Below are 22,051 nucleotides of genomic sequence, written 5' to 3'. Positions count from 1 at the left end.
AACCATCTCGTTCAGCTTGATAATGTGTCAAGCATTTTCTCAATTTTGGTAGTGGTGCGAGTGAGCTGAATTCAGTATTGAGTGTGCTGCCTAAAGCAGAGAAATCTTAACAACCTTCAAATATAGCCGTGTTTCCACCGCAGGAATTGGGACTTTGGGATGGGACTCGGTATGTTTTGACCACAGGGACCAGGGTCTAAATGAAGTCTGCTCGCAAGGTGGTAGTTTTTTCAAAGTTCAGAACTCTCGGGGGTGGGACTTGGACGCTGAACATGCTTATTGGTTGAGTTCACGCTGCATTTTATTATTATAAGTCTTTTGCAGTGTGCAGTAAGAGTTGTTTGCTAATCGAATTAGCAGTGGAGTTTAAAAAATACAACCAATAGACAAGGTTCAGGCTTTGTTAAGCTTAAATGCAGAGGACGAAATCCAGCGGGAACTGGAACGTCACACACAGTCCTACTTATGGCACCGGACTAATTTGCCTAATCTTCATGGTACTTCATGATGAAAACGCAGACAGCAAAAGGTCTAGGGGAAAAAAGTTCCTGGGACAAATTGTTTTCCGGGTAATTTTGGTGGAAACGTGGCTAATATGACATTCTCTGCATCAAATAACTTGCATTAAAAAAGATGAATGTCTTGCTAGTTAAAGGAACACGCCAACTTTTTGGGACTTTAGCTTATTCGTCGTCCATACATACCATTCTCATCTCTGTGCGTGCCATAACTCTGTCTGATGCACCCACCGCTAGCCTAGCTTAGCACAAAGACTGGAGGTAAACGGCTCCAGCTAGCCTATTCCTCAATAAGTGACTAAATAACGGCAACATTTTCCTATTTACATGTTGTGATGTGTATAGTTACATTGTGTACTAAGACCGACAGAAAATGAAAAGTTGCGATTTTCTAGACCGATATGGCTAGGAACTATTCTCTCATTCCTGCGTAATACCGGTAATCAAGTGACTTTGCTGCCGTACCATGGGTGCAGCGGCGCAATGATATTACACAGCGCCTGAAAATAATCGGCCTTAGTACACGATGTAACTATACACACACATGGACTTTTTATGTATTCTTGAGTGCCATGAAAGGCACCTGTAAATAAAATTAATAATAATAATAATACCATTTGTTTCAGAATGCTCACTGATCTCTCTATATAAATATATAATATTATAGATAAGACATAGATTAGAGTTTCCACCCATGGCAATGTCACAACTCGGCAACTCGTCTAGAATTCTGAGCTTCTCAATCATAAATACAACTTCGCTCTGCTCAGGGCTCGGGTAATTACAACATTTTTGACTCCACTTGAAGTTCACATAAACACACACTCAAAAAAAATTATACGTTGAATTTACTTAATTTTTTTTGTCAACAAGTTCCACGTAATTGGGTTATGTTGAATTTAATTAACATTGTTTATTTCAGGAAACTTAAGTTTTTTTTTACGTAAGGTTAATTCAGTGCCATTTAGTTAAATCAGGTTAACATTCTTAATTTTGTCCAAAACTATTCAATTGAATTATTCTGAAATGAATATAAAAAGTAAACCAAAACAAGTAATCCAGTTTATTTGATTATTTTTACTTAGTGAAATACTATTTTTACAACATTTACAAACCCTTTTACAAGGTCTTATTGGCTAGCCAGAAGGTGGTTTTGTTACATCCATGGCATGCCCAAAGTACACTGAAAAAATTATTATGGCCCGATTAAATTAAGCACAATTAATTTGTGCTCGTTTAAATTATTTAAATTTAGTTTTTTTATTTTAATTTTAAAAAATGTATTGGTTTTATGGGAATTGCATGTGTTTTTGTTTAAATTGAGATAAAATAAATTGATTGCGACCACTTACGATAAATATTTTTGGAAAATTCAATATATAATTTTTTTCAGTGTAGTTCTTTTTATTAAACAACTTTAATTGTTACTAGCAGGTCCTCAGGCCAACCACATGCTCTATACTTCACCACAATGGTTACCTCCAAAACACTAACATAACAAAAACTTTTAAATACCAACATAAAACATTAAGCATTAAAAAGTCTCTCCATTTTCTCATCTTGTTAAAAATGCATCAAATGGCACTTTTAAACATTTACTCTCCGAATTCAGCCCCTTTGCAAAGCATGATGGGAAGTGAAAGTCTTGTTTGATTGGGTTACTTGATTGAAACATGTTATTTCAAAATGAAAACATCAAGTTATGTCAAAGAGTAACGGTTTTAAGTCAGTTTAACATGAATCAATTACATTTGAACCAGAAACCTGTTATAATTGTGTTAAATCAAGATGTATTGCTTAAATAAAGTGAACAGCATCATAAAACTAGAATGTACATTTCCTGAAGAAAATGTGAGTGGTGCTTGCCGTGGCAAAACTCGCCACCCGGATGCTACTGGGATGCAAAAAAGCCAAGCAACATGTCTGTAGGATGTTCTGGGGCTGAGATATGGCTTATTAATGTGTTTGTACGGTTGCTAGGGTACTGTACATGGTTGCTAGGATGTGTCTATACAGTTTATGGGGTGATATTGAAAGACTATTGGCCAGTCTGAGTCAAAAGAGCCCACCCTCATGACTGTACGATGTTCTGGGGCTGAGATATGGCTTCTTTATGTTGCAATACGGTTGCTAGGGTGCTCTAAATGGTTGCTAGGGTGTGGCTATACAGTTAATGTGGTATATAGGTCTTGGTAAACGGTTGCTAGGGTACTCTGTTTGGTTGCTATGGAGTGGCATGGCAGCATCCAATGAGGATACTGCTTGTCATAATGAATTATATAAACCTACCCACATGTCTCTGATGTTCTGAGGCAGAGATATAGGTCTTGGTAAATGGTTGCTAGGGTACTCTGTTTGGTTGCTATGGAGTGGCATGGCAGCATTCAATGATGATACTGCTTGTCAGTATGAATGATATAAACCAACCCCCATGTCTCTATGATGTTCTGAGGCAGAGATATAGTTCTTGGTAAATGGTTGCTAGGGTACTCTGTTTGGTTGCTATGGAGTGTTTTGGCAACATTCAATGATGATACTGCTTGTCAGTATGAATGATAAAAACCAACCCCCATGTCTTTACGATGTTCTGATGCAGAGATATAGGTCTTGTTATACGGTTGCTAGGGTACTCTGTTTGGTTGCTATGGAGTGTTTTTGCAACATTCAATGATGATACTGCTTGTCAGTATGAATGATAAAAACCAACCCCCATGTCTTTACGATGTTCTGATGCAGAGATATAGGTCTTGTTATACGGTTGCTAGGCTGCTTGATAATGGTTGCTAGGGCGTGGCTAGGAAGAGTTGAAGGTGATTTTTGATTGGCTCTTGATGCCCCGAGTCAAACAAACCCACCCTCATGTTTCTATGACACTTCTATCCAAAGATATCCCTTTGATCTCTTTCAATGGAAGTCTATGGGATCAGTTGCTAGGGAGCTCTAAATGGTTGCTAGGGCGTGGCTTCATAGGTTCACAATGATCCTGAGATAGTGATTGGCTGTCTGAGTAAATTGAGCCCACCCCCTTGTCTCTGAGACACTGTGAGCCAGAGCTATGGTCAATACAAAATCCCTATGCAATTTCCCATAGTAAGAGAAACGCATGAGTTTTATGGGACGTCCCTCCCCATTATAAGTCAATGGGGCAAATTTAGGCAGCTCCTGCACCCCAGGGGTACAACTCACACCCCTTTGCGATGTGTCATCTTAAAGGGCCTGTCAGCCTCTTCAAATGAGGTGACACATGAGTTTCTACGAAATCCTCGCTCAGAGTTATGACTCGTTAAAATTTTTTGCAATGTTAAGTCTATGGGATTTTTTTCGCTACTTTTTCGCCCCTGGGGCGAACACCGCACCCCCGACCCCTTAGAAAAGATATAGCACACCATTCCCGAATAAGCCGCACGTTTTGACACCTCATTCATGGGTCTGTGACAAAAACTGTGGGAGGAGTAGCGGGACAAAATGTTGTCCGGAAAAATAAGAATAATAAACCGATCTGGGGTGAGATATTAAATATTAATGCCTTGCTACGCAAGCACCAATAATAATATTAAGTATTTTTAATAACAATATTGATGCCTTGCTTGGCAAGCATCACTAATAAGTATGTTTGAGAGTGATGGTGATGCCTTGCTTCGCAAGGCATCACTAAAACTCGTTCTGGGGCTAGATAGTAATAGTGATGCCTTGCTACGCAAGCACCACTAATAATTTGGAGTGCAGAAGGAAAGTGACTCTCTGTGACCAGGAATGAGGAAGCTGCTTTACAGACTCGCCTGTTTTACACACGTCACTCAAACACAGAAGCAGGAACTATTTTAACTCCTCAGTTCAGGGAAACAGAAACTGAAGTATTGTTGAGCTGTTGTGTGTTTGTGTCTCTCTGTACTCAGGCAGTAAAATGGCAGAAGCCAGAATTTCTCAGGATGAGTTCAAGTGTCCAGTGTGTCTGGATCTCCTGAAGGATCCGGTGACCATCCACTGTGGACACAGTTACTGTAAGAGCTGTATTACAGACTGCTGGGATCAGGAGGACGAGAAGAGAGTCTACAGCTGCCCTCAGTGCAGAGAGACCTTCAGTCCAAGACCCGCTTTAGGTAAGAACACCATTCTGGCTGAACTGGTGGAGAAACTGAAGAAGACTAAACTTCCTGCTGAATGTTACGCTGGAGCTGGAGAAGTGGAGTGTGACGTCTGTACTGGAAGAAAATACAAAGCCGTCAAGTCCTGTCTGGTGTGTCAGGAATCTTTCTGTCAAACTCATTTTGACCGCCATGAGGAATTTCACTCTCGTAAGCCACACAAAGTGATTGATGCCACTGGACGACTGCAGGACATGATCTGCCGTAAACATGATAAAGAGCTAGAGATGTACTGTATCACTGATCAACAGTGCATCTGTGTGTGGTGTATGGAGAGTGAACATAAAAACCACAACACCGTATCGACTGAGGCACAGAGGACAGAGAAACAGGTATGAACTGAAAGCGATTGATCACGCAGAAATGAACGTGCTGTCTTCATTTACTCACCATCATGCCAATCCAAACCAGTTTGACTTGCTTTCTTCTGTTTAATGTTAATGATGATATTTTGAAGAATGTGTTATTCATGTGTTATTGAATATAGTTCAATATAAATGTATATTAATATTATATGTACTAAAGTGCAACTTCATTATTAGAGTATAATTTAGTTTATCATAAATGCTTGTCAGTACATTTGACCGTTATGACATTATGAAATTAAATATGTTCTTAAAAAAATCATAGTTCAGCTATTTGCTTTAAATATAAATTTAAATTATAATACATTATTTAATGGCAATTAACTTGCAATTACGTGTCAACATTACGTTCAGTCCACTCTTAAATATATTTTAAAAGTATTTTAAAGTATATTATTTTCATACACGTAGCAAGGATGCTACTTTTAAAAATAAGTAGACAAATTTTAATTCACAAAAATCATTGATGAACTCATGTGCGCAGAGCCCAAATCAAATATAATGACATCAAAAACAACTTCACTGGTGTTAGTGTTATGACATCATGATGTTTAGTCATGTGACTGTGATTTGCAAGAACCAATGAGGTTTGATGTTATTGATGTGCCACCATATTTTATTTGGCCTCTGTAAACAGCCGAGACACTTCAAAATATCTTCTGTTGAGTCTCACAATAGACAGAAAGTCACACAGCTTTGGAATGACATGAGGAAAAGTAAATGATGACAGAATTAAAACTTTAGGGTGAAGTATTCATATAAAACTAGGCACTGATGAAATACTGCTGACATTTCAGTTTCATATTCATTCATAATCTCATTTCAGGAAACTATGAATCTGTGGTTTGAACCTAAGCTTACCAGGCTAGATCTTTAACCCTTTTTGTGTGACAGTAGTTTAATGTGTCATTTCCTGTTGTTGGTTTGTCCTCCAGAAACAGCTGAAGGAGACGCAGTTGAAGATCCGTCAGAGAATCCAGCAGAGACAGAAAGACTCTCAGCAGCTGAGAGAGGCTGTGGTGTCTCATAAGGTGAGTCTGGAGAAGAAGAGAAGTTTGAGACGTCTCAGTGTGTCTCTGTCAGTCCCACTGAAGCCACTGTGTGATTGTGATGTGTGTCCTGACAGCGCTCTGCCCAGACAGCAGTGGAGGACAGTGAGAGTATCTTTACTGAGCTCATCCGCTCCATTGAGAGAAGCTGCTCTGAGGTCACACAGCGGATCAGAGATCGGGAAAAGACTGAAGTGAGTCGAGCTGAAGGACAACTGGAGCGACTGGAGCAGGAGATCAGTGATCTGAGGAGGAGAGACGCTGAGCTGGAGCAGCTTTCACACACACACCACCACATCCATTTCCTGCAGGTAACAGAGATCTAGAAGAACAGGATCATAGTGGCCTTGAGCAAGATCTGCTATGACAGAGAAACATCTCACGAGAGCAGAATGAGCCGTTGACTGAGATGTTGTCAGGAATTGAGTCAGATTCAGTCAAGTGTTGTGTTATCATATAATCATCAGTTGGAATCTCATCTGATCATCTTCTGTTTAAAGAGACAACACTTAAAAAAGCCCTGAAAAATCTCACAGGAAACACTTTTCTGAACTCTTTCTTCTGGAATAAATAAAAAACTTGATGGTATCAATTTCAATAAAATATAATTATTTTAATTATAATTTAAAAAATAAAAATAAGTGTCCAAAAGCATTACATTCAATCTGCTCTTAAGTATAATTTTGTAAAATTATTATTTCAGTAATAATACTCTTTTTTTTTTAAAGTCTGCTGAAGTAAACTTGTTTTTCTCAAGGAGTGTAAGTGTCAGATACTAGAGTTTGTAGCATTAAATGCTGAAAAAGAGAAGAAGGAAGCTGATTGTGTGAAAGTGCTGGACTGAGGCGATTCACTGAAGATGAGTCAAGTCAACAAGAGCCGCTCAGATCTGATATAGTGCAGGAGGTTATTGGCTAAAGTGTGGAGCTGATGAGTTTTGATTTCTGTTTTCTGTAGAGTTTCCAGTCTCTCTCAGCACCTCCTGAATCTACAGACGAACCCGACGTTCCCTTCGATTCTCTCTACTCTTTTGATGGCATTAGAGAATCTGTCCGTCAGCTGAGAGACAAACTGGAGGATTTCTGCAAAGAGGAGATCAAGAAGATCTCTAACAGAGGTAAAGTCCTGCGCCTTCTTTATAAAGATGAGTTTTTCCGAAACGTTCCTGTGATAATTTTTTTTTAATGCCTCCCACTTTATACATCACAGTTCATCTTAAATTCAAGAGCATCAAATCCACCTACAGAACAGCCACAAATATCCCTTGATGGTTCAGAAGTACGACACTCATCATCATAGACAAATGTTCACATGATGTAGGATGAAATCCATGGATTTTAGGATCAATCCGATACATGTGTTTTATAAAGGCTCCTGGAGATTCATCTCCTCTCAGAAATGAGTCCTTCATCATATAATATCATAGAGCATCCTAATAGAAATGTCTCAGAAATGAATGTATTTTATCTTGTCATTTCTCTTCACACTGTTCATGTCTGTTTATTTCCACAGTCACATTCAACAACATGAATCCCAAGACCAGGAACGACTTCCTACAATGTAAGTCACTAAGAAAACAAGCAGAAAAACTCACTGAATGTGTTCATGTGTCCCAGTTTGATCAGGCAAAAATGAGAAAAGGGTTTAATTGCAGCACTTTTCACCTCTGGTGTTTTTCGGTCACTTCAGACCGAAAAGTTTTACATAAATTTTTTTTCATCTGAATGGTACGAAACGTGGTGACTTTTATGGTACTTGGTACACACACAAAAAAAATGGGGGCAGGATTTGAAAAGGCTAAGTGATGCACAATTAATCTTATGTGCAATCGTTCAAAGGCGCAATTACAAAAACTTTATAATACCATGCATATTTTTCCTTTGGTTTGGTTTCTTTAAATAAAACAAAAAATATATATATTTGACATTTGAGGCTTAATGCTATAGAAAAGCAATAAAAAAATTCAGGAAGAGTGTTTTCACCTTGTTTATTTTGATAAAACAATATGAAATACAGTCAAACAATGGCATAAAGCTATTCAAAACATCATTCAATGTAAATTGTGATAATCGTAATTAATAATCGAAATTACAATTTCAAGGGAATAATCGACAATTATGATTTTTGTCTTCACGGTCAAAAGTGACTGCCACAGGAAATGAATGGGAAATTGAGTTTTTTTGTGCGTACTATCTACAAATCAGCCGCGATGCATAAAAAAAGCACACAACAGTGAAGGGGTGAATCTCTAAAACATCAAGAGTGCAAAACAGAAAAAAAAACACACACACACACACACACACACACACTTATACACACATAAACACACACACACACACACACACACACACACACACACACACACACACAAATGAACGCATGTCACTGTAAAAGCAAATTTTGGGAAATGTGTGAAATAAAATCAATTATTCATCAACAATGTAAGAAATAAAGCACACAGCAATGAAAGCATGAGACTGTAAGCCATCAAGATTGCAAAATAGACACACACACACACACACACACAGAGAAATATGAGACTGTAACAGAGAATTGAGAATATGTGAAATAAAATCATTGAATCAAAAGGGGAAGACATTGTATTCAAAGTCTCTATTTTAACCTGAAATACAGCATTAATTAAAAAAACATGAAAAATGATATGTATAATATAATATGTATATTATTTTCAGTGGGAATTTAAATTAATAATTAGTGCATAAATATTAATTATTATCATAAAGATCTCTAAAAATACAAAAGAAAAAATATGATTGAACACAAATATATTACATTGATGTATCGACTGGACTGGTTAAACACATAATCTTTACAATTGAATCTCCTTAAGGACCCAGACAGGCTCCTGTGATAGCTAGTTGCCCCACAGTGAATTCACACCCTGATGCGAATCCATGCATTTCAAAGACACTTGGGCTGTGTTCTCAAATGAGAGAACAGTACAACCAGCAGACACTGAACCCCCTATATAAATGGAATTCTATCCACTAATTCATTGACAATCTGTTTAATGAATGAACATGCATTCTTCCCAGAACATTTTGTGTATCATTTCTGTTCGTATATTGTCTTTTTTATATTGTATAATGTTATGCATGCTTGAAGATAGAACTAGTAGTTAATGTTAGCCCATCTAGCTGGTGTCTCCTATCAAAATATTTCTCATTTAATGACTCACACTTTGGTGGACATCACTTTCTTATAGAATGCAGTGTGTTCATTTTATTTATCAGAATACAAATGAACACACAAATTTTCAACGGGAATGAGTCAGCCCTTTGTTCAAAACAAAGGAACTCTCCCAGGTAGAAGACCTGCGTGAAGTTGGCACCCCATAAACAAAATAATCTCCAAAACTATGCCATTCGTTTGTGCACGTTTGTGCTGATTTGTGCCCCAAAAACGAACATTTGTGCTGGTTTGGTGTTTGAGATATTAAACAATTTTTTTGGTTGTGTGACATCACTCTCCACCCCACGTCATTCAAATCACTCCAAACCGGGGCCATTTGTTTGTGCTCGATTTGTGCTGTTAAAACAAACACTGCATCTATTTTCCCTAACCCTAACCTGCCCCCTTGCCGTCTTTGGAGCCAATTGACACCAGAGCTTCTACTGACTCAGAGCTCTATCGTGTGCTGTCTAAAGCGGCAGCTCAGGTTAGAGTGGTCTGCGCCTGAAGAGCCCATGCGCAGCCGCTTGGACGAGTGGTTCCTGTCTGGACGTCGTCACGCTCCCTTTCAGCAATCGCCGCCCTTCTTTCCTGAAGTGCACGATGAGCTGACAAAGTCATGGCGCGCACCCTACTCAGCCTGCCTTCACTCTTCTGGACGTGCGTACACATCGGCTGGTCAAGCAGCGTCCGCTTTACACTCGATGGCAGTTCTCCTGGTGTATCAAGCGAAGCTGCTCAAGGATTTGGATGAGGTCGAACACGACTCTGCCACCTTCAGAGAGCTGCACAGCGCTCCCTAGTGTTGTAGTCCAGACCACCTAAACCGAGACCAAGTCGAGACCAAGACCAGCGTGTGCCGAGACCAAGACAAGACAAATACTTTGTTGGGTTGAGACAGAGTCAAGACCGAGACCAGACCAGCACTCCTTAAATTCATCTAAAAGATCCATATCTACTGTATGAGAAATGACTTATATTTAAAAACAATTAGAATAGTAAGACACTATAGCGCTGTTACCAATCAAATCACTAACGATACAATTCATGGCACAGAAGTTGCATCTGAATTGGTATAATTACACCTGCATAAATAATGTTCAGATTAATTTAAAGCTGTAGTCTACGATGTTGAAAATCAGTCGAGAAAGCCTGAATTTTTAAAAAACTCATCCCGCCCCTCCACACGCACACCCCTCCCCTCTGTGCGTCATTCCAACAACAACGTCACTCAGTCAAGCAGGAGTAAACATCGGAACGGAGATGTACCATGTGCTTAGTCGCTTCAATCTAATGACCGCGCTAATGACACATCATATGTAAAGTTGACTTTCGACACTTGAACTTAGTTGCTTCATCAACAATTCAATGTCACCTTTGTCGTAACAAAATAGCTCAGAGGCACACGTTTGAGTTCACGCCCACGCAAGATTAGCAACACATGCAATGTTCTATCGGCTCGAACAGAAAACCGCTAACGTTAGGACTATTGAAACAGTCAAGCACTTTAAGAAATATAATTACTTTGACCCGTGATAGGCGATGCTAAACGGCTAACATTCCAATGCCGACCGGCAGCATGATCATGTTGTCATGCTGATAAAAAGCTATTTATGTAATACACCACACCATAAAAGTATAAATAAATGCATACCTGCTCAACAAAAAGTCAGCGTCGGTTTTAAGTCCAAGGTTTCTCTGAAGCTTGCTCAAACGGGCAATGGTGGACCCTATATTGATTCGGCTTTGAGTCCGGCGTTCTTCACTTTTTTTTTTAAATATCTGCTCTTTCCTCAATTGACTTTCTCTTTATTCCAACCTTGACTGTTGGGGCGAGCAGGGGCTGCTTTCTGATGTCTGTTTGTTGGTTTTTCTCCATTGCTGAGTTGACGCTGCCTACTTGCCAGCAAAATTTCATGTCGCAGGAGGGGGCGGGGTGGGGTGCGGTCGGGGGGAAACGCGAGTGGAGCAGGGATTGGATGAGAGCAGTTAACCAATGTAAGCTGTCCGGCCGGACAGCTTACATTGGTCAATTTCTCTGCGGGTGTACACCCAATAGAGTGAATGGATTTTTTTCATTCTTTTTTCTCTTCATATTGTTAGGATTGTACTGTAGAACCATAACCAGCATCTAAACGAGGTTATTAATAATGAACAATCTTTGAAATCGTAGACCATAGCTTTAACATTAAAACATGAGCATTATTTAACAGTCATGGAATCCTTTATTCAACCGATTTGTTTAAAGCAGCGGATTCATTTAATAACCAAATGTTGCCGAATTAGCAAAGACACAGTTTAAAATATCATTTAATATCAACTTCTTGTTTATTGAACATTTGTGTTAATCAATATAATTTGCAATCACACTTATATTCATGAAAACAGCTCTCTTGCTCTTGTGATATTGCTTAATTATATACTATGTTATATAAAAAAACTAAATCTCAGAATTTTGTGGGCATTTATATTAATTTTGGGCATTTTTGAGACAATGCTGCATTGATTCTGAACCCGGCAGCATAGTAACAAAAGAAATCACATTACAAAGAAGTTATTGATTGCATTTTAAGCTGTAAGTTTTACATCAAATCACATTAATGATGTTAAATCGGACAATGCACCGGCAATTTAGTGATATCCCAGCAGTTGTGTTCTTGACTGGTCTTGAGATAAAATCCCGAGTCCTCTAAGTCCGAGACCAAGACTAGACCGAGAAGAAATGCAGTCGAGACCGAGACGAGACCAAGACCATCGAAAAATGGTCTTAAGACTGGTCTCGAGACCAAGACCGGTCTCGAGTACTACAACACTAGCGCTCGTGCTCTGCCTAGGCGACAGTGCCCCCGACCCAAGATAGTGCTGGACACTGCAGCCCAGCTAAGCTAAGTCCCGCTGCGGCCGGGCCACCCTCCAAAATGCCTCACCCCGTTTTCCTGCCACCCCGTTTAGTTCCGGGTGCTTGAAAAAGAGTGTTTGTTGCCCACACAGAGCCTGTTCAAATGCCCTGCTTGGGAGCCGCTGTTATAGCGGAAATAAAACTCAAACATACTCAAAAAGAAAGCAAATTTCCTCTTCCACCACACACATGCACCCCAGTCCCTCACGGCGACTTAGTGCCTGTATTAATTCAGCCACACGGGCCGAGGCCCATCCCCGGAGTGTCAGCCTGGGTTCTGAACATAATAAAACAAGGTTATGAACTCCAATTCGCTCAAAGACCCCCGTTATTCAACGAAGTGGTCGAAACCTCTGTGGAAAGCAAGGATGCACACGTCCTGCGCTCCGAGGTGAACATCATGCTGGCAAAAGGAGCTATAGAAATAGTTCCCCCAGCGATGAGCAAGTCAGGCTTTTACAGCAGGTACTTCCTAATCTCCAAAAAGGATGGCCCATCCTCAATCTCAGACATCTGAACAAGGCCCTGATAAAGCGCCCATTCAGAATGATCACTCTGAAACAGAGTTTCCCACAAATTCGCTGAGGAGACTGGTTCTTTATCATGGATCTGAAAGATGCTTACTTTCACATCCAGATAGCCCCCTATCACAGGCAGTTGATTCAGCTTTGAGGGAGTGGCGTATCAATATACGGTTCTGCCGTTCGGCCTGTCCCTAGCCACCCGCACTTTCACGAAGTGCATGGATGTGTCTCTCTCCCCTCTGGCCATTCAGCAGCTCACGCAAACATTTACACCCAGGGTTTTTCTACGGCTCAGAATTTTCCTTATAGAAACGTTATTAAAAAACAAAAAACTGCCCCTTTTTCGTTGTTTTCTTTTTTTTTTTTAATTTAAACAAAACGAAAAACAAGAATTCAGCTTGATTTTTCTTTTTTAAGTTACACTTTTGACCACGAAGGTCCTGTGGCTCCCAAATGAAAAACCCCAGAGGGTTAAACAAAAAACAAAACAAAGACAATAATCCACAATGATGAAGATCACAGGAAAACACGAGCATAAACAACACAAGACCAGAACAAACTGAGGGCTTTATATACACAGTCATAACAAAGAGAGCTAAATGAAATACAGGTGAAACAAACCAGTCACCATGGAAACAAACTGGCACACGCTAAGAAACTATTGATCAAATAACAATGACAAGAAACAGAAACAGAACAAAACCAGAATACAATGAAACTAAACCTAAACATCTTGATCTTCCTGGAGAAGGTGAAAGAAATCATGATAAGAGTTTTATAATTGGTTATGTAATTGATGAGACACTGATGATACGTTGAGTCATGAAGAGTTCAGAGACATTAAAAGATCAGACAGATTCAAAATTCCTGATTCTGATCTGTTTTCTCTCATCAGTTTCCCATCCGCTGACTCTGGATTTCTACACGGTGAATAAACGCCTCCTCCTGTCTGAGAGTAACAAAGTGATTACTTACACTAACACACAGCAGCCGTATCCTGATCATCCAGACAGATTTGATGTTTATTTTCAGGTGTTGTGTAGAGAGAGTGTGTGGGGACGCTGTTACTGGGAGATTGAGTGCAGTGGTGATAGTGTGTATATATCAGTGTCATATAAGAGCATCAGCAGGAAGGGATCAGGGGCCTGTTTCAGAAAGGGGGTTCAACCAACTCTGAGTTTAAACCTGAACTCTGAGTTGACTTACTCTGAGATGGGAAACTCTGAGTTTTGGGTTTCAGAACAGCTGAATTGAGGTAGTTCAATCAACTCTGAGTAGACTGACTCTGAGTTAAGCTCATGCACTCCAACTATGAAAAGCCGCGATCAATGGAGCTACGAAATTACGATTCACCATGGCAACAGCACCCAACAAAAAGACGTTTGCACACTTCCAGGTCAATACACAAGTTTAATTCTTAATTATTTTAATTAAGTTTAATTTTCATGGTATCCAAAAGGCAAACAAAGAATGTGGCAGCCGCTAAAAAAATAAATTAAAAAAACATAATTAAATCAGGAAAAGCTTTAAGCATAAAATGTTCATGGGTGTAGGTTTAATGACTTTACAAACATTTGACATATTAAATAAATATCATTCAGTGTCCAATGTGCAGCAGCTTTTCCCACATAGACCCTTTTCACAGACTGTGATGACGTTTTTTAATGGTCATCAATATCGTAAATCCTGCAACGTTTTTTGTATTTTTTTTATGTACATTTATAACACTAATACTTTGTATTATATTACTTTTGCATCAAATTACAAAAATCAAGTTACCGCTGCTGTGAGAGTGTTTCTAATACAGCGTCTATGGGAGTGATAGCTAAAATTAACATCTTTCTCTCTTTTCACTGCAGTTATCAATCTCACTTTAATTTTTCCCTCTTTTTGAAAGTTGTGAAATCACTATTGTGGAGTTTTTCTTTTGCTATTTGAGCAAATGGAGACACAAAAATATATATTTAATGTATTCTCTCATTCACCGCTATAAGAGTTAACCCAACTATGACGACTTCAGCTTCGGAAACCCAGAAATGTGAAAAGGGTCTATGCTCTTTTCACATAATGAAATGTTCTCTGATCCCACCTGTTACATTTATTAATCAGCCCAGTCAACACGTGAGATCATGCGATGATCACAGTGACATCACACAATCCTCATACTGTGAACCTCAGCATGTGTGTAAAGCGTGAGCTCAAGGTGAGTTCATCTGATCCTCATACTGTGATCCTCAGCATGTGTGTAAAGGGTGAGCTCAACGTGAGTTCATCTGATCCTCATACTGTGATCCTCAGCATGTGTGTAAAGCGTGAGCTCAAGGTGAGTTCATCTGATCCTCATATTGTGAACCTCAGCATGTGTGTAAAGCGTGAGCTCAAGGTGAGTTCATCTGATCCTCATATTGTGAACCTCAGCATGTGTGTAAAGCGTGAGCTCAAGGTGAGTTCATCTGATCCTCATATTGTGAACCTCAGCATGTGTGTAAAGCGTGAGCTCAACGTGAGTTCATCTGATCCTCATACTGGGAACCTCAGCATGTGTGTAAAGCGTGAGCTCAAGGTGAGTTCATCTGATCCTCATACTGTGAACCTCAGCATGTGTGTAAAGCGTGAGCTCAAGGTGAGTTCATCTGATCCTCATACTGTGAACCTCAGCATGTGTGTAAAGCATGAGCTCATTGTGAATGCTTCACACTCCGGTCCAGTTGGCGGTGGTAAATGCACCATCTAAGCTGGTCTTCCAACCACCATAAAACATGTAAAGAAGAAGAAAAAGTTGTGCATGGTATTGTTACACCGCAGAAATGGTGAGTGGCCTATTTACATACTTTTAGATGTGCAATGTGGTCTGGTCTTTTTTTTTTTTGCAGAGTACTGCTCACACATGCTACATATGCACCAGCCATTTTACCTTCAGTAATCACACCAAAATTGCTAGCTGCAGCTAGTTTGCATATCAGTATTTGTGAATTGTTAGGCCTGTTATGTCAGATCATTACAACATTACTAACTTTATATTTCAATATATAATTTTTTTTTATTTATACTTATATTTCAATAATTAACAAGCGCTGTAAAACAACAGTAAGCAAGAATGCTGCACTGGTGGAATAGCGTAAACTATCATTGCTCTTTGGATAAAAGATGAAGTAGGCCTACTCTTAGACACTCATATTAAAGATAAAAAGCCTTATTTCACCACGCTATATGACTAGTTTTTTAACAAAAACTTCTATCTGTGGAACTGTAGCTGTTTTATGTTAAAAGCTTCAACGTCACTTCCCATTTACCAAAACTCAGTGACTGACATTCATCCTCTTATTAACATAACAAGCAACTTTACCCAGACATCAGATGCAACACTACATCATTAAGAATGTAAAGTGTAGATCTACAAAAGTGAAGTTTAAAGTACTTTATGATACACACTTTCTTTAGGATGCACAACAATTCTCCAAAGAAGACTTCTTAAACAATTATCAAATACAGTAATCAGTGAGAGTGGCTAAGGTTGTCCTCTCAAACAAAAAAAAATTTGTAAAAGATTTATGTGTTTCATATAATGTTTTACTAATACAGAAGTTCTTTTTGGCCTGTTAGGATTTGGAAACAAAAATTAAGGTGTGTGTGTGTGTGTGTGCGTGCGTGCGTTGGTGTGTGTGTTTTTTTTTTTTTTTTACATTGTACCAAATGTCCCCACAATTAAAGTGAACCACCTACATGTGCATTGTGGATAAAACGATCAGAGAAAAAACGGTTTAATTGATGTAGAAAAATAAATATAGAAACAATATAACTGATTTAGATAAATGCAATTTCACTGACCTTATGTATGTAATTTTGACAACAGGGAAGGAACCAAAGGAAACAAAATGCAAAGTCACCATGGAGAAATTGTTTGGTATGTGATATATCAATTAGACATTATTTATTTATACAGACATAAAACATCCTTTGCTATATAACAATCTAACTTTACAATTTTTCAGATCTGAATACTAAGATACTCCAACAAATTCAAATGCTGGAACAGAGACAAGCTTTCATCATGAATGACTTGGCAAAAGTTAAGTCTGTTCTCATGAAGCGGGCAGAAGAAGATGCCCATGAGGAACTTTTTAAACAACAACAGTGCTCCAGCTTTGAAACGTTTGAAGCCTTCTGTCAGAGGCTTGAAGAAGACAAAAATTATCGAGAGCTTTATGTTAGTACTACTATATAAATTTAGCGTTTATTTTTACAACAAAGCCACAGTTTTATTTTTTTATTTTTTTGCAGCAGATACCATGTAAAAGAAATGTTGAAGCCTGGTATATTTTAATCATGACAATATTATGTATGTTTTTGTCAGGTACACCATCTCATCCATACTCACGGCAGCTCCAATATAGGTGAGATGGTGAGACAGGCTTTAAAAAGCATAGCGTCAGACAATGTTCTCTGTCTGTATAACAGAACGGGGAAAGATGGGAAGAAGGTGTTGCCACCTGTGCTCCTGACATGTTTGAAAAGTAAGTGTTTAAGTTTTGGTTTGTGCATCTGGATGCTGCTATAGAAATTGTAATGTTAACACCTTGCTCTTTGTGTTTTTAGAATGTGTCAGGTGTTTTCACAAACAAAATGAAATAGAGGTGAAGAAGCTAAAAGTAACCACCAGAACAACACCAGACGCGGAATGTATTCGCCAAGTAGAAATTTTTTTGTCCACCGCCAACACCAGGCTGAAAAGGAAACCAAATAAAGGAAAAAGCTGAATTTTTGTTTGATTGTTTTTATTGATGGAAATAAAGAATGTGGGTGTAAAAGTTTGAGTTAACTGAATCATTTTAGATAACAGTGAACTAACACAATTATTGCATAGTGGTGTTATATGGTGATCTCACAGTATGAGCACACAGTGACCAGAGTATGAGCACACAGTGAGTGCCCAGTGACATCACAGTGACCAGAGTATGAGCACACAGTGACCACAGTATGAGCACACAGTGGGTGCCCAGTGACATCACAGTGACCACAGTATGAGCACACAGTGAGTGCCCAGTGACATCACAGTGACCAGAGTATGAGCACACAGTGACCACAGTATGAGCACACAGTGAGTGCCCAGTGACATCACAGTGACCAGAGTATGAGCACACAGTGACCACAGTATGAGCACACAGTGAGTGCCCAGTGACATCACAGTGACCAGAGTATGAGCACACAGTGACCACAGTATGAGCACACAGTGAGTGCCCAGTGACATCACAGTGACCAGAGTATGAGTACACAGTGACCACAGTATGAGCACACAGTGAGTGCCCAGTGACATCACAGTGACCAGAGTATGAGCACACAGTGACCACAGTATGAGCACACAGTGACCAGAGTATGAGCACACAGTGACCACAGTATGAGCACACAGTGACCAGAGTATGAGCACACAGTGACCACAGTATGAGCACACAGTGACCAGAGTATGAGCACACAGTGACCAGAGTATGAGCACACAGTGATCACAGTATGAGCACACAGTGACCACAGTATGAGCACACAGTGACCACAGTATGAGCACACAGTGATCACAGTATGAGCACACAGTGACCACAGTATGAGCACACAGTGATCACAGTATGAGCACACAGTGACCACAGTATGAGCACACAGTGATCACAGTATGAGCACACAGTGATCACAGTATGAGCACACAGTGATCACAGTATGAGCACACAGTGATCACAGTATGAGCACACAGTGATCACAGTATGAGCACACAGTGACCACAGTATGAGCACACAGTGACCAGAGTATGAGCACACAGTGATCACAGTATGAGCACACAGTGACCACAGTATGAGCACACAGTGACCAGAGTATGAGCACACAGTGATCACAGTATGAGCACACAGTGATCACAGTATGAGCACACAGTGACCACAGTATGAGCACACAGTGACCACAGTATGAGCACACAGTGATCACAGTATGAGCACACAGTGATCACAGTATGAGCACACAGTGACCACAGTATGAGCACACAGTGATCACAGTATGAGCACACAGTGACCACAGTATGAGCACACAGTGATCACAGTATGAGCACACAGTGATCACAGTATGAGCACACAGTGACCACAGAATGAGCACACAGTGAGTGTGATGTGACCTCATATTTCCACCACAGTATGAGTGCACTGTGATTGTGCAGTGACCTCATGTTGTGAACAAAGAATGAGCACACAGTGAGAGCTCTGTGTGGTTACACTTTTAGTTCACTGTGACACTCACATTATGACCGCACCATGAGAATATTGTGAGCTCATAGTGACATCATTGTGAGATCAAATTGTTGACTGGGAGGGTAATGACATTAACATTTGACTTCTACTCAGGCCAGCCAAACTCCAGCACCACTGACATATGAAGAGGAGATGGAGGAAGAATATTAACACCCAACAGGAAAAAGAATAAAGTATTTGTAGGAAATAAAGATGACTATAAGAATGTAAATAAATGTATTTAACAGCTGTGGTGGTGGTTATGCCATATATCTCGCACTACCATCTGGCAGCATCCTTCCATTCCATACAATAATCCGTTTTCAGAAAGTGTGATGATGGGTAAATGTGTAGCGTCTGGAGTGTCTCTCAACTAGGATCAAAGAGATGAGTCGTTTGGAGAAACAATCAGAGATGCTTTCCTCCAAACAGCTCTGCATATAAATTAAATTCCTGCCCCACTGGCTCCAACGAGTCTGGGTCAAATTGCGCCACCGACTATTTAATGACCAGCTAGAGTGTGACCAGAAGATACTTGACGGCCCTTTCTGAGCTTCAATCAGATTCTAATCAGCCAGGACAGTTCCCTCACCCTTCAGTCTGGAACGGCCGGGGGGTTGACTCTAACGCAAACACGCAAACACGCACACACGCACACACTCCCCTCTATTTAGCCTTTAATTAAACTATCCCAGAAATTACATATATGATGATTTCTTAAGTGTATGCATGCTCCCTATATTTCTTATGCTTGCGTGATGTAAGAACTATCTTAAACGCTCCAAATTGCTCTGTATGGAAGATGCACTGCCTTCATGTCTGTAAACCAAGGCATGTTTGATGTCTAAATGTTCCTTTTTCTGTCTTAATCAATGGTACAAAGTATATGATTATGAGATGTACCGCTAGTATGTTTTAGTCCTTTTGGAGTGAAACTTTACTAGTTCTGGCTTCCAGCAAGAACATTCCATTGGGTAATAAAGTCCGAACAAAGAAACTCTCTCCCGCCTGAAATTCACACCAACGATTGGTCGCCGCAGGGAAAGTGGGCGTAGTTTAATGGACCTCAAAAGACAGTAACACCCATAGACATAATAAATACATAGACGCCCTATTGGCCGCTTTAGAACGTTGCTGCAATACGTCAACGCGTCCGCCATATTGCTGAGGGCAAGACTGCACTGTAAACAAATGCAAGTAAACGGGTGAGCTGCGGTTTTTCTGGATAAAAACAAAAACGTTTACATTTATCAACCGATTTATGATGTACGTGGTATACTAAAAGTTATATTCTATAGTTACTTAAAATCTTGATAGTTAGACTTATAAAATTTTAATAAGGAATTGTCAAAGGCTTGTAATGCATTTGGATTGTTATACTTGAATAAGAATTATGAAGACGCCCATACTGAGACATAATTTAATTTTCACATTAAATGAAATAAAAGTTCTCTTATTGTGGAAAAAGCATTTTCTGTATTTAACCGATTTTTGCTTTTCTTGTGCTTAGAATTGACCGTCATTGAGAAAATGAAACATTGGCAAATACAAATCACACTGGCAGGCTGCTTTCTGTTTTTTTTTATAGCACTAAAATGATAGATATTTACAGATATACAATAACAAAGATAACTCATGGATCCTTTATACATATGATATGGTACAACTACACTGCAATGCAAATAGTAAATACATGATAAAATGAGAAGTAATAGTAAATAGTGTATAGTCAATAAAAAAAATAGCAAATATACGGCAAATAAAATAATGAATAGTATAATTATATAATATCAAAATACAATACTATAATATATTGATAATAGCATAGTTTGTATAATACTATAATAATAGCAATAGAATATGAAATATCAATTACAGAATAGAGACAATAATAAAACATAGTTTTCACTAGTGAATAGTACAATAATTTACCATCATAACTATAATAGATTGATAATCGCAAGTGGTATAATATAATAATGATAATAATAATAATAATAGCAAATACAATGTAATATAAATTGCAGAATAATATAGACAATAATAAAAATAGTAAATTAAATAGTGACTGGTAAGTACAATAATAGTATTGGTATAATAATAATAATAATAATAATAACAACAATAACAAAAGGCTATATATTAACCATCAATCATCTATAATCAGTCATCCTTTGCAGGGTCACCAGGGGTTAGAGCTAAAACCCTTGAAAAGCTAGCATGGCACACATCACAGAATTGTCACAGAATTGGGCATTGTCCACAAGGCTACCAAAGCGGGTTGGCAGGAAGCTGTGGTCACACACAAATGCAGAAACGTTTACAAAAGGGGATGGAAGCTCCTCAGAATCTTCTACTGCTAGAGATAACATTTCAACAGCTGGGGTCCGTTCTTCGTACCTCGCTTAACACATCTGAGATGATTTGACAGATCCCAGATCTTTTAATCGTGATCACTGATCTCTGGATCATTTGGTTCTTCAAACAAATTTGCGGATTGGATTAAAATATCTGGATTAAGTTATCTGACATTACTGCACGTTCTTGTGTTCCCTGAAGAGGGCAGATACTCAAAACCACAATCAGCAGTGCAGCGATTGGCTGGTGGCAAGACAGCAACGTAATGACATCATATCATTAAAAAAGCCACCTGGCTTTTAACTGTACGTGTGTAAACCTCTGATAAAATGATAATATATTCCATCACAAATAAATCTCTCAATCAAGTGGCTGTATGTATAGTACTATACACAACATTATAGTATTATAATATTATTTTTAAATACTCATTTTTATATTATTTTTATATTATTATTATTTAAAATTATTATTGCCCCAGGTTCAGTAATGAACTCTTGTAATAAAGTAGCAGTGGCTGGGACAGATTTTAAGTATCACCTCTAGATGCAATCTAATCCTGTTTACATGAAATGAGCCGCTCCAGAGCAGGTTTGAGTTTACGGACCTGTTGCCATGACAGCAAGTCCAGGATGAGCTTCGAAGAACCAAACAATCCAAGATCATGTCAAATCATCAACAATCAAGTCCAGCTAACTGAGTTAGCCACATACGAAGAACAGACCCCTGATAACGACAGGG

General features: G+C 39.0%; 2 protein-coding genes across 2 annotated transcripts; both read left to right on the top strand.

The window, feature by feature from the left end:
* The first annotated feature begins 4,308 nt into the window (after positions 1 to 4,308).
* LOC307136230 (tripartite motif-containing protein 16-like) lies at positions 4,309 to 15,446 on the top strand. Its single transcript, XM_079833039.1, has 6 exons — positions 4,309 to 4,995; positions 5,964 to 6,059; positions 6,155 to 6,388; positions 7,035 to 7,194; positions 7,590 to 7,637; positions 13,588 to 15,446. The coding sequence occupies exons 1-6, from the start codon at positions 4,423 to 4,425 to the stop codon at positions 13,944 to 13,946; spliced, it is 1,470 nt and encodes a 489-aa protein (XP_079689165.1). The 5' UTR covers positions 4,309 to 4,422; the 3' UTR covers positions 13,947 to 15,446.
* LOC307136454 (uncharacterized protein) lies at positions 15,351 to 17,496 on the top strand. The gene is made up of 5 exons (XM_079833480.1): positions 15,351 to 15,502; positions 16,546 to 16,596; positions 16,685 to 16,899; positions 17,047 to 17,206; positions 17,289 to 17,496. Exons 1-5 carry the CDS (start codon positions 15,478 to 15,480, stop codon positions 17,447 to 17,449), a joined length of 612 nt encoding a protein of 203 aa, XP_079689606.1. The 5' UTR covers positions 15,351 to 15,477; the 3' UTR covers positions 17,450 to 17,496.
* The last annotated feature ends 4,555 nt before the right edge of the window (positions 17,497 to 22,051 follow it).

The sequence above is a fragment of the Gobio gobio genome (assembly GCF_949357685.1).
Source record: "Gobio gobio genome assembly, chromosome: 1".
Lineage (NCBI taxonomy): Eukaryota > Metazoa > Chordata > Actinopteri > Cypriniformes > Gobionidae > Gobio > Gobio gobio.
Note: the sequence above shows the minus strand (reverse complement) of the source record. Positions and strands in the feature narration are given on the sequence as shown.

Excerpts from the sequence above, each read along its gene's own strand:
- LOC307136230 (XM_079833039.1), top strand. The coding sequence starts at position 4,423 with ATGGCAGAAGCCAGAATTTCTCAGGATGAGTTCAAGTGTCCAGTGTGT. Across the intron at positions 6,060-6,154 it reads AGGCTGTGGTGTCTCATAAG|CGCTCTGCCCAGACAGCAGT; the intron begins GTGAGTCTGGAG and ends GTGTCCTGACAG. Across the intron at positions 7,638-13,587 it reads CAGGAACGACTTCCTACAAT|TTTCCCATCCGCTGACTCTG; the intron begins GTAAGTCACTAA and ends TTCTCTCATCAG.
- LOC307136454 (XM_079833480.1), top strand. The coding sequence starts at position 15,478 with ATGGTATTGTTACACCGCAGAAATG. Across the intron at positions 16,597-16,684 it reads CACCATGGAGAAATTGTTTG|ATCTGAATACTAAGATACTC; the intron begins GTATGTGATATA and ends ACAATTTTTCAG. Across the intron at positions 17,207-17,288 it reads GCTCCTGACATGTTTGAAAA|AATGTGTCAGGTGTTTTCAC; the intron begins GTAAGTGTTTAA and ends TTGTGTTTTTAG.